The sequence below is a fragment of the Primulina tabacum genome, chromosome 5 (genome assembly GCF_025594145.1).
Source record: "Primulina tabacum isolate GXHZ01 chromosome 5, ASM2559414v2, whole genome shotgun sequence".
Lineage (NCBI taxonomy): Eukaryota > Viridiplantae > Streptophyta > Magnoliopsida > Lamiales > Gesneriaceae > Primulina > Primulina tabacum.
In genome coordinates this window covers 13519156-13531917 of record NC_134554.1, presented here as the reverse complement: position 1 = coordinate 13531917, position 12762 = coordinate 13519156, and the positions used below count along the sequence as shown (strand labels likewise).

The 12762-nt window shown below is 34.4% G+C and overlaps 1 protein-coding gene across 1 annotated transcript; it reads left to right on the top strand.

Moving 5' to 3' along the window:
• The first annotated feature begins 6336 nt into the window (after positions 1–6336).
• LOC142546805 (homeobox-leucine zipper protein ANTHOCYANINLESS 2-like) lies at positions 6337–12550 on the top strand. Its single transcript, XM_075654721.1, has 9 exons — positions 6337–7191; positions 7296–7516; positions 7617–7734; positions 7825–8514; positions 8597–8698; positions 8784–8996; positions 10418–10592; positions 10796–11163; positions 11775–12550. The coding sequence occupies exons 1-9, from the start codon at positions 6985–6987 to the stop codon at positions 12150–12152; spliced, it is 2472 nt and encodes an 823-aa protein (XP_075510836.1). The 5' UTR covers positions 6337–6984; the 3' UTR covers positions 12153–12550.
• The last annotated feature ends 212 nt before the right edge of the window (positions 12551–12762 follow it).

The window sequence follows — 12762 nt, the reverse complement described above, 5'->3', positions numbered from 1 at the left end:
TTTATGTGTATAATGACCGTTTTGCCCCTGAAACCCTAACTTTCCCAATTTACCCTTGGACCTTAAAACGACGACCCAAATCTATCTAAACTTAACATAACACCTTAAAATATACTCATAAACATTTCTTAAACGTAAACTTAAACTACTCGACTAATTTCCTAATTCGTTTTAAAACTTGAACCTACGTCTCGGTTTAACACGAATCAACTCGAAACTTAACCAAAATTTACCAAACTTGAACCATAGCTTATTAACACCTAACCATACCCTATTCAACCCAAATCAATCCATTTAAAACCATTTAACAATCCTAGGAAGCCTACTGAATTTTTTGCCCTAGTTTCGAAAACCCTAACTTGACAAACCATGAGTTCCTTCGAGCCTAGACCCTAACCACCTGTCCAGACCCTAACCAACCATCCTAGGACCATACTAGAGCCCTTGACAAGCTACTGGACCAGATCTAACGAACCTAGCTTGCACAGCCCTCAACCCGTCACTCCACAAGACCCGTGCGACCCTAGCTTCAACCTACTGCATTCCTTCTTGCACCAGCCTTCTCTCAAGCCATCTAGGACCATAACTAGACCCCCTTAGGACCCTTGTACGTTACCCAAAATCAGCACACTCCTTTATATCCCTCAAAACCAAAACCCTAGCTTATTACAACCCAAATTTTCGTTCAGCTTATTTCCTTACTTGTCCAGCCCTTAGCCAAGCCTCTATGAACCCTTAAGCCCTACCGTGGCAGCCCCTTTGTGCAACATAAACATGGATTTAATAGCATGAAAACTAAAGTTTTGATCATGTATTGCCATAAAAACGAAAATATAAGAAAGTATATCATATTTTTAATGAAATCATGTTAAATACACATAATATGATATGAACGATGAGTGAATGAATATTAAGGCGTGCTTTTGCGTGTTTCAGGTACAAAAACAATTTGAGATGCGAGGAACGTTGGCGGAGAGATTGGGGAGAACCTTGCTACATTTTTCCTCAAATTTCACGTGAATTTGCCTAAAAAAACGTGTGTATGTGTGTGCGCACTCGGCTGCCCTAGAAGTCCTAGTGTTAGGCGTGTGATTTGATTGAAATATAGGTTTTAGAATTCAATATTTTAATATAAATAGTTGGGTAGGGTTTATGCCCAATAACATAGGTATAATAGGCCCATTAGACCCATTATAGTGTAAGTAAAATATTTCATTTAGGAAAGTTTTTGAAAATATTAGTCTAGTCCCCAAAAAGTCCCTATTTTCGTCAAAAATCGATTACCGGTTTAAAATACGACTCGACGTGTAAACACACCTCAAAATACAACATTTTAGAAAATCTCCTATTAAATATACAATATATTAAATAATTTAAAATAATCATTTAATAAATTATTTTACCTTTACGGTCTTCGGTCCACCGTCATCGTTTCTCGATCGCGTCTTGAATAACCTTTAAAACACAATTTTATGTTTTTTTTAAACATATAAACATGCATATCACCTTCAATAAATGCAATCAAAATAATTTAATTAGGTATTTTTCATTATTCTTATATTTGCATGCAGTTGGATTACGTTATCGTATTTCGAACCTTACAATGTATTTGTCATTTAATTTGTTGACATTTGAGCGTTTGATTGTAATAAATATTTTGTAAATGCAGCACAAGAAATAAAAAGGTCGTAGCGCCCATTTATTTTCGATGACCTTTTTTTCAAAATATATGCTTGAAATATTTAATTTAATCCGGGTTATATTCATTTTGCTCTCTTAATTTAGTAAATCATAATCCAATTTAATTTGACTGAATTAATGAAGGAATTAATTAAAAGAATCTGATTTAATTTCTCAGCTCTTAATTAGTTTCATCCCTGGTCTACTAATCTCGAGTGCTCAATATAAATTACGTTATTAATTAATTAATTAATTGAAAAGTTTAGCATCACAAAATTTAAAAAGGTTGGTCTTTATTGATATAATATATATTATAAATATTATTAAAATATAGAAGTATCTAACTTTTAATAGATTCGGTGAAACCTCATTCAAAACTAGAGTTATATCTATTGTATAACTTTATCGGTAGAATCGATTTTTGGAATTTTTTTTTCTTAAATAGTTTTTCTAAAAATATTTAAAATAATATTTATTTCTTTGCACACAAAATATGTGCGCTTAGTCCTAGTATTATTATTAATTTTAGTTCATTATTTCTCAATATTTATTCTAAAATTTCATAAATAAATTTGTATAATCTTGATCGATATTGCTTGAATACAACAAATACACGATGTTGTATTTAATTCAACAGTTATATTTATATTTGTATTATAAAAATATTTTATAACACTGATCAATTAATTATTCATTTTAATTTTGTTTTACTTTCATAAAAAACTTATGTGAGATGAACTTACGTTTTAATTTTGTGAGTAGAGATGCAAGAGAAGTATGGGAAAAGGTGGGCAATTGCCCGACATGATTTTTTGTCAAAATGTTTAGGCAGTCTAGCCCAACAAAAATATATCAAAGTAGGAACTATCAAATCTTAATTAACAGCAAACATGTTAGTTTTTAAAATTATTTTTCAATTTTCAAGTTGTTTTACTCATTTGTTTGGTGATGCATTTCATTTTCACGGATGCTTTTAATAATATATTTTTTGAAATTTTAAATTTTATCTTGATATATTATAGTTGATTTTATAGCTTTCTTTATCTTGAATGTAATTAAATCGGTTGTTTTAAAGTGAGTTTTATTAAAATTTGTTGTGCGATGAATAATTGAAAAGTGCCCGATAAAAAGTTTTCATGAATTTTTGTTTTAAGCTATTGCAATTTGGATGTCTTTGTTCACCTTCAATTTTTCATGTTGCTAGAATAAAATAATATAATTTTACGAAGTTGTAACAATGATCGTGTGAGCTAAGATTGGAATAAACAAAAAATAATATTTTTAAGTTTTGAGATTTTATTTTTAGAATCTATTATATGTTTACAATTTTTTGACAAAGAAAAAGGTTTATACTATTTTCAGTTTGATTAAAAAATATGTTTTAATTTGTACATGATTAATAAACCAAAATTAAAACAACAATTGATTGTAGATTATTTAGATTGAATATTTCTTTTTAGTTCCACAAAATTCTTTATATTTTTTACATATGCTTAGTTTTATTAGTATCTTGATTATGATAATTTTTCCCACCATTCTCACTTTACAGCAACCACAAAACAAGCCTTTTTAAGGATAAACTCGACAAGACCCTTCCTCGAGGCAAAACTTGCCCACCTGATAAAAAAAACTTATGGCTACACCCTTGGTGAGACGAGTCTGCGACCCGATCCAACTTATGAAAATATTAAATATTAATTTATATGAATATTATTTATCATTGCATGTATGGACGAGATCGACCAGTTTCATGGATCTAGCTTGTGAGATCGTCTCACTGGTTAATTTTGTGAGACGGGTATTCGACTAGACTCAACATAAGAAAAGTATTACTTTTCTATGTCAAGCTATTAATTTTTATTGTATTCGTGGACTGTCAACCATCCATAAAATAGATTCATGAGAACGTCTTACAAATTTTTTTTTTTAAAAAAAAACTGTATCTATGAACAACTCCTGTGGGTTCACACATGTCCGACGGAGTTAATTGTGTGTAAACAGGTTGTGGGCCAAATAATAAGTTGTGATCAGGGCCGTAGTGGACAAATTTTGTCTTCACAAGGCATGTTCTTAAAAAATGGTTTTATGATCGCTATAAAAATGAGAAATAGTGAGAAAAATATAATAATCAACTCCTGCGGGTTCACATGTCAATAAATTATAGACGAAAACTCGTGTGAGACGATCACACGGATCGTATTTTGTGAGACAGATATTTTATTTGGGTCATCCATGAAAAAATATTACTTTTTATGCTAAAATATTATTTTTTATTGTGAATATCGGTAGAATTGACTCGTCTCATAGATAAAGATTCGTGAGACCGTCTCACGAAAAACCTACTATAAATTATATTGTTCTATTTCATCAACGTGAAATTTTAAAATAAACAAAAACCTTCAGATTGCGAGAGTTAACAAAAAAGTTCATGTATATATTTTATCAGACATTTTTCAATCATTCATCACATAATAAATATTCACACCAAAATAAAACTTCCTGCAAACCAAACGATTTAACCACATTCAAGATTTAAAAAAATATATATATATATAAAATCAGATATCATCTATCGAGATAAAATTCGAAATTGCAAAACTATATTATCAAAGCCATGCACGAAAATGAAATGCATCACTAAACAAGGAGGAAAAACGATTTAAAAATTGAAAAAATAATTAAAAAATACTAGTACGTGTGCTATTAAATTTGAATTTGATAGTTCCTATTTAGATATATTTTTATTGAATCACACTCCTTAAACATTTTGTCCAAAAATCCGACCGAACAATTGTCCACACTTCTCATCTTCCCTTGTTGTAATTGTTTGTGAATGGCAAAAGGTAAAAGGAAGAAAGTCCAGGAGATCTGAACACACAGTCTTCTTGCATCCCATTCTCTAAAGAAACATTTTTCAAATTTCTATTATTTCCCAATGACAATATTTGAAATATTATAACGTCGGTTCGAACTTATATATATATCTACACCATCAGAAGTAATGAACAAATTGATCAATGATTTAACGTATGTTCAAACTCATATATATTTCTATCGAAAGAGATATCATCAGAAATAATAGAACGAACTTGAATATTCAAAATATGTATATATATAATTTTTTTTTATTTTTTCGCCTCCACGGAAATTGATTCTCTCTCCTCATCTCCATTGAGTCCATCTTTATTTAGTACGTCTCTTGTGAGACGGTCTCAAAAATATTTATCCATGAGACGGGTCAATCCTACCGATATTTATAATAAAAAATAATACTCTTAGCATAAAAAGTAATATTTTTTCATGGATGACCCAAATAAGATTGTTGTCTCACAAAATACGACCCATGAGATCGTCTCATACAAGTTTTTGTCATTTATTTATGTTTATTTTAAAAAAGTCACATACATTTATCAAACATAACCTAATTATTATAATTATAAATAAATAAAATAATAGCATAAAAAATTAAAAGAGATTTATCACGGCATGTTAACATTAATGACATAAAGTTGTACGTGATTTCCTGCATGACTTTTTATGATTGGAATGTTTAAACTATTGAATTGAAAATGTGAAGTCGATTATATCCTAATATTATTTTCCATGTAAACCTATTCATTTTTTTAAAAAAAAAATAAGGAGAAAAGACATCATCATAGTTAAGTGTCTCATCAGTAAAACTAACAATATTTAAAAAGTAAATTATTAAATTCCCATTATTTGAAATTCATTCATTATAATTATATTAATAATGCATTTAATTTGATGTTAGTCAAGACATTATCCTAAAATTGCAGCATCCAATGGTTTGATTCATATCACAGACTCTCCATATTAAATACACAGAAACTCCTCTAAAACGGTCTCAGAAATCAATTTTATCGGACATATATTATATTAATTATTTTTTATTGTAAATATTGGTATGATTGACTCGTCTTTTGCTCGTGAGATCGTCTCACGAAAGAACTACTCATTTAAATAAATGTAGATTATGGGATACATAGATTTACCATACCATCCTCCAGTTGAACACATCGATAACGTGAATATAATTTTCCAAAAAACAAGTCTTCATATTAGTGATGTAAACAAATTGAGCCGGTTCGCGTACTCTTTGTACCGACTAGAAAAATATTTGATTCGTATTCGATTTTATCGAATTCGAGTCGAACTCGAAATGTTCGAACTTTTTTCGTGCTAAACTTGAGCCTAAATTATTTTGTTTGCGAGCCGCTTGGAGTCTTAATAATTTATTAATTAAATATAAATATATATATTAAAATAAATAAATTTCGAACATTTCATATACTTATTTTCGAGCAATATTTTGAATAGTTTACGAGCATGTTCGAATCTTTCGAGCTAGACTTGAACTTGAACTTTAATTCGAATAATTTTTTTTTAAATGTTTAAACTTTGAATTAAGTTCGAACTCGAATAGAAATAATTTGATGGGAATACGGGTCTTTAAATTTTCATAAAATTGGATTCGATTTATTTATTTATGTATACCTTACATTTTTTTTCACTGTTGTTACGGACACAATATTTCAAAAGCAAAGCAACCGAATGTGTTTTTTGTGTGTTAAATAGTCAACTAATCTTTTCCTGTCATGTTTATATATATATATATATATATGTGGGCATCGATGACTCCACATATTATTGCGGGTATTATCTTCACCTCCTTTCTTCTTTCGCTTGTCACTTAACTCTTCTCTCTCTGTCTCTGCAACAATTTCGGACTCTTCCGAGGGAAAAAACAAGCCATTTATTTTACTTTCCTTCTCCTACTCTTGTAGGACATGAAAAAGCTAACTTTTTGCAAGTCAATCATGCAGATATCGAGATACCAGATAGCAAGAAAAGTCCTTTAAACTAGGGTTTTTACTTGGAGCATTTTTTGAGTTTAGCTTTTTTGTGCCTTTCTTTTGTGGAGTTTAATGTCTGTTAGAAAAGGAAGAAGGATAGAAAGTTAGGGTCTTTCTTTTGGTTGCCTTCTTTTTCTTCCTTTTGTTCTATTGTTTAAACATTAGCCTTTTGGAGAGGAAGCTGGAGACATTTGGATTCAGGCCTGGTGTCTCCGCTACCTCTCTCTCCTTTCTCTCTCATTTCTCTCTCCTTCCATTTTATATAAGTTTGGAATATTTTTTTTTGGTTGTTGTGGAAGTTTGGTATATTTTTCTGTGCAAAGCGTTTCATTTACAGCTGAAATATGCATGGAGTGATTCTGTTGATGCGAATGTTAGTATAAAGTTAAGATCTTGGAGATTCTGCAATTTCAACAGTGGTCGATATTTCATGAATTTTGAGGATTTTCTTGATGGCGGCGGTGGCGGTGTAGGTGTAAGAATTGTTTCTGATATACAGTTTAATAGTAATAAAACTACTCTAAGAAGCAAGAGTAACAGCAGCATGCCCACTGGTGCAATGGCGCAGCCCCTACTTGTTTCTCAGTCACTCGCGGCCAAAGACATGTTCAACTCCCCCGGCCTCTCTCTTGCCCTCGTAACGCCGATTCTCTCTTTCTATATTTCTCCATATGTATATCTTTCTTTGTTTGTATGTCGTGGGATGATTTTATTGATGGATTTTCACTTACATCTGAACAGCAAACGAGTATGGAGGGTCAAGGTGAGGTGGGGAGAATAGGGGAGAATTTTGAGTCTACCATCGTCGGTGGAAGGAGGAGTAGAGATGAAGAACATGAGAGCAGATCTGGGAGTGATAATCTGGATGGTGTCTCCGGAGATGATCTTGATGCTGCCGACAAGCCACCGAGGAAGAAAAGATACCACCGACACACTCCCCAGCAAATCCAAGAACTTGAAACGTTTGCTTTTTCCAAGAAACTTTTCTATTCTTTTCCGATTTCTACCCTTTTTCTGGTTGGTTTTTGACGAATTTTGTTGCTTTCTGGATGCTTTTTTCAGTCTTTTTAAGGAGTGTCCACATCCTGATGAAAAGCAAAGATTGGAGCTTAGCAAAAGGCTTTGCTTGGAGACTAGACAGGTCAAGTTTTGGTTTCAGAATCGAAGAACTCAGATGAAGGTACACGAAAAGCGGAGAAATTTTGAACTTTCTGCGTTTTTTTATTTATTTTTGGTGTTTGATGGGGAAATTATGTGCATATTGCCCCAGACGCAACTCGAACGCCATGAGAATTCGTTACTCAGGCAAGAAAATGACAAGCTCCGAGCTGAAAACATGTCGATGAGGGAGATGATGAGGAACCCCATCTGCACCAACTGTGGCGGCCCGGCCATTATCGGGGAAATATCCCTTGAAGAGCAACATCTACGAGTAGAGAATGCTCGATTGAAAGACGAATTAGACCGAGTTTGCACCCTTGCAGGGAAGTTTTTAGGCCGCCCCATTTCATCTTTAGCTGCATCCATGGGCCTTCCAATGCCTAACTCAAACCTAGAACTCGGAGTAGGAAACAATGACTTCGGAGGCCTAAATGCCCTTCCTCCAGCTCTTCCTTCAGGCCCTCCTCATTACGGATCGGGGATTTCGCCCCCTCTCTCTATTGAACGACTTTCTAAACCATCGAATATCACCCCAATCGACAGATCATTGGAGAGATCTGTGTACTTGGAGCTTGCTTTGTCTGCCATGGATGAATTGGTGAAAATGGCTCAAACTGATGAGCCACTTTGGATTAAAAGCTTGGAAGGTGGGAGAGAAGTACTAAATCATGAAGAGTATTTCAGGACATTCACCCTCTCTATTGGTATGAAACCAAATGGTTTTGTTACCGAAGCTTCGAGGGAGACCGGTATGGTGATCATCAATAGTTTGGCCCTCGTTGAGACGCTGATGGATTCGGTATACATTCATCTGACATTTAAAACCACATTGTTTAGAATTCCCTTCATTCTTGACTTTATGTTATTGTTTGTGATTATAGAACAAATGGACGGAGATGTTTCCTTGTATAATTCCAAGAACCTCAACCACAGATGTTATATGTAGCGGGATGGGAGGAACAAGAAATGGTGCACTTCAGCTGGTAAATGCCAATTACTATCCTAGTTTGTATTTCTTTAGTTTAATAGCACGAAGAGTTAATTTCTTATCCTATTTGTTATCATTAGATGCACGCTGAGCTCCAAGTTCTATCACCATTAGTCCCTGTTCGGGACGTAAATTTTCTCCGATTCTGCAAGCAGCACGCCGAGGGTGTGTGGGCTGTTGTCGATGTATCCATCGATACAATTCGTGAAACATCCGGTGGCCCGGTGTTTTCGAGCTGCCGAAGGCTGCCTTCCGGCTGTGTGGTGCAAGATATGCCTAATGGCTACTCTAAGGTAATAATTTCTTGTTTCCAAAATATGGATTCTCTTGTTTGACCGCTACTTGCTGCAAACTCGGAGTTGTGTTCTTGACATCAATCGACTCCCCTCGTGTTTGGTACCCTTCACCTTTTGGTTCTAACTAAGTTTGTTGTGGCAACTGCACCATTGGAGCTTAGTTGGGAGCATTTATTTAGTTTAAAATCATGTTTATTTTCTTGTTAAAGATTCAAGAAATTTGCGACTCATTTTTTTCAAACTTGAATTTTTCTTAAAAGTTTTTCAAATGTTTGGGGGCCTCACGTTACGGTAATTTGATAAGCAAGTGGATTTGATTTATATATATATAAGGAGAGATCAAAATAACTTATATGTGGAAAAGTCAGTCAAATTTACGCAACTATGGGCTCCAGAAATGTGATATTTTCCTCAATTTGAGTTTCAAGAAATGATTTTGGTCCAAATCCCTGACTTGAAGATATGAAACTCAAGCGAATCATCGCTTCTAGTGCCTCATATATTTTTATAATAAAGTCTTACTTTTACAAGATCGGATGATTATTAGTTTACAAATACCGTACATGGGTTAACTAATCGAGGCTAATCAACCCTTTTAATGTAAATGAATAGAACCATCTATTGCTCCTCTTTTTGCTCCTTGGGACACATTAATTTCCTCCCGTTATTTAGATGCAATAAATAATATTTATAACATTGGTAAACTAAAAACTAAGAATATACGATATAATATATATCACATATTTATATACGTATTATAAGTATTATATTCGTGAAATCGGTCGATCTGAAATATCATTGATTGTGAAAAGTTATACTTTTCTCGTACATAATATTACTTTTTGAAGATATGGGTACCCGTGAAACGAACTTAAGAGTTTTTATGGAAAAACTAAATATTTTTAGGTTTCTATTCTGTCCCTATCTGATACAATTGGCACACATTAAATTTGTGCAACTGTGGTGTCTATTTCCATCCGTATGATGTGTTTGTTTTGCTACCAATTAAAGACATTTTGGTCAAACCGCAAGACTCGCCACAAATTTGTTTGTTTACACTACATCATACCTCGTGCCTACAAATCTTGCATAATTTTGTGCTGGCCAATATTTTATTTACTGATACTTTTTTTAATGTTTCTTTTTTTTATCGAACCTTATTTTTTTAGAAATCGTGGTTAATTATGGTCGGATAGGCTGTGTTTTTTAGTATTTATTTATTACCACTTTTGGGTTTTGGTCTTTTATGGTTCAAATTACCTAAATTGCATTGTTGAGGCATTGGTCTAAAATAATAATTATATTGTAATGTTAATAATTGAATGAAATTTATATGTAAAAATTGTAGTTCTAAAATTATTTTAACAAATAACTTGTGGCTAAACGTTTGTGTTTTTCCTTGTCCTTCTATTTTGTAGGTGACATGGGTGGAACATGCCGAATATGACGAAAGTGTGATTCACCAGCTCTACCGACCTCTGATTGGGGCTGGAATGGGCTTTGGCGCAGAACGGTGGGTAGCCACTCTCCAACGCCAATGCGAGTGTCTCGCCATACTCATGTCATCCTCCGTACCTGCTCGCGATCATACAGGTGAAGTTCATATCCATTTAACGGATATAATCTGAATAATTTCCAGCATTGTATTGTTTTCTTCTGTTTCTTTCCTACGTACCTTTCTGCATGCATGTATCCATTGTAACTCTAATCCGAAGTTAAGGTTATGAGATATTATAACTGCCAAGAGCTAACTAATTGATGGCTGATGATCGACCATTTTCTTGTTTGATGCGCAGCAATAACATCTGGCGGGCGGAAGAGCATGTTGAAGTTGGCACAACGAATGACCAACAACTTCTGTGCTGGTGTATGCGCCTCTACTCTTCATAAATGGAACAAGCTTAATTCAGGCAATGTAGACGAGGATGTAAGGGTCATGACTCGGAAGAGTGTAGACGACCCTGGGGAGCCACCTGGTATTGTGGTGAGTGCCGCCACGTCTGTGTGGTTGCCAGTGTCGCCTCAAAGGCTATTCGACTTCCTACGCGACGAGCGTCTGAGGAGCGAGTGGGACATCCTCTCCAACGGCGGCCCTATGCAAGAAATGGCTCACATTGCCAAGGGACAAGATCATGGCAACTGTGTTTCTCTCCTCCGTGCAAGTGTGAAGCCCCCGCTTCTTATTTCACCATATTTTTTTGTGTCTAGCTTAATTTTCATATATGCTCTACAACTTGATGGAGATTGGAAAGTGCATTTAATTTTCTTGAAATTGACTTTTTTCACATCGCAAATATTGATAATTATTTATTTTATGTTGAATCGTGTTATGTTAGATGCACTTTGTATGTCTTTTTTTATTTAAGTTTTAAAAAAAAACAAACAAAAACCGGAATTCTAAAATATTGTCCTTGGGTCCAATACTTTTTAAACTTTACATTTTTCGCTTTTTTAATGAAAACAAAAAATGGAAAGTACGAATCATATGCACGTAATCTTTTGATGATTCGATTCTCACTGTGAATTTATTATTATTATTTTCATGTTTGATGTAATAATGATTACATGGGACAAAAGAATTTGAAATTTTGGATTTATTCATCAACTTTATATCCTCCCATGATGTGTCTTTACTTCAACCTTAATTTTATTATATTTAACTGTGAATTATAAACAAAAGTCAAAATTATTTGTCAACTGTCAGCTTTCTGGGTCAGCCCAGCTGTGGAACATGTACAAAAGTACTAAGGACTTTCTTGTCATTTTACCTCACAGGCCATGAACTCGAACCAGAGCAGCATGCTGATCCTCCAGGAGACATGCATAGACGCGGCGGGGTCGCTTGTTGTGTACGCGCCAGTTGACATACCTGCCATGCACGTGGTGATGAACGGTGGCGATTCTGCCTACGTGGCGTTGCTCCCCTCAGGATTCGTCATTGTGCCAGATGGGCGGGGCTCTCGCGGGCCCTCAAGTAATGGGTCCATTGGGATGGCCCATGGAGTGAGTGGATCTTTGTTAACTGTTGCGTTCCAGATACTGGTGAACAGCCTTCCAACGGCCAAACTCACCGTCGAATCGGTGGAGACCGTTAATAACTTGATAACATGTACGGTGCAGAAGATTAAGGCAGCCCTCAATTGCGAAAGCTGACGTTTTCGCGACGTCGCGTGACATATTTTTTGGATAGGTTGATTTGGTGTGGTGTTTTGAATATGTGATGTTTTGAAAAACATGAAGAGCTAATTCATGGGGTGAGTCAAGAACGAACCACAACTAAAACAATCCTTGCATCGTGATGGGGGCGAAGCATGCAGCCTCGTTCATGTCTGGAGGGCGGTGGCGGCGGTTCTTAGCACCATGCAAGGGTGGTGGTTCGGGTATTGACTCTGGAGAACCCCTGTCCCTTGAGTTAACTCAAATAATATTTGATTTGTGTGACGTTTTATATTTAACTACGCTTCTTGATTTGGTAAGGTACAATGTTGTCGTATTTCTCCTTTTATATTCCATTTTATATAGCGTTTTGCAAATACAATAATGAGAAACTACCATATGACAGCGTGAACATTTTCTACGTTACTACTTACCAGTTCCACGAGATGTTTAAATAAATACTATTTGTAAAAAATGAAATAAAATGCATTTGGCTAGCATATGTTTTTGAATCATTTTAAAGCAAAGTTGAAATTGGTATTTGAACTTTAAGTTCGTATAGATTACACCAATAAATCGTATAAAGTAATGACTGGTATCTTCATTA

Excerpts from the sequence above, each read along its gene's own strand:
- LOC142546805 (XM_075654721.1), top strand. The coding sequence starts at position 6,985 with ATGAATTTTGAGGATTTTCTTGATGGCGGCGGTGGCGGTGTAGGTGTA. Across the intron at positions 8,515-8,596 it reads TTGAGACGCTGATGGATTCG|AACAAATGGACGGAGATGTT; the intron begins GTATACATTCAT and ends TTGTGATTATAG. Across the intron at positions 8,997-10,417 it reads TGCCTAATGGCTACTCTAAG|GTGACATGGGTGGAACATGC; the intron begins GTAATAATTTCT and ends TCTATTTTGTAG.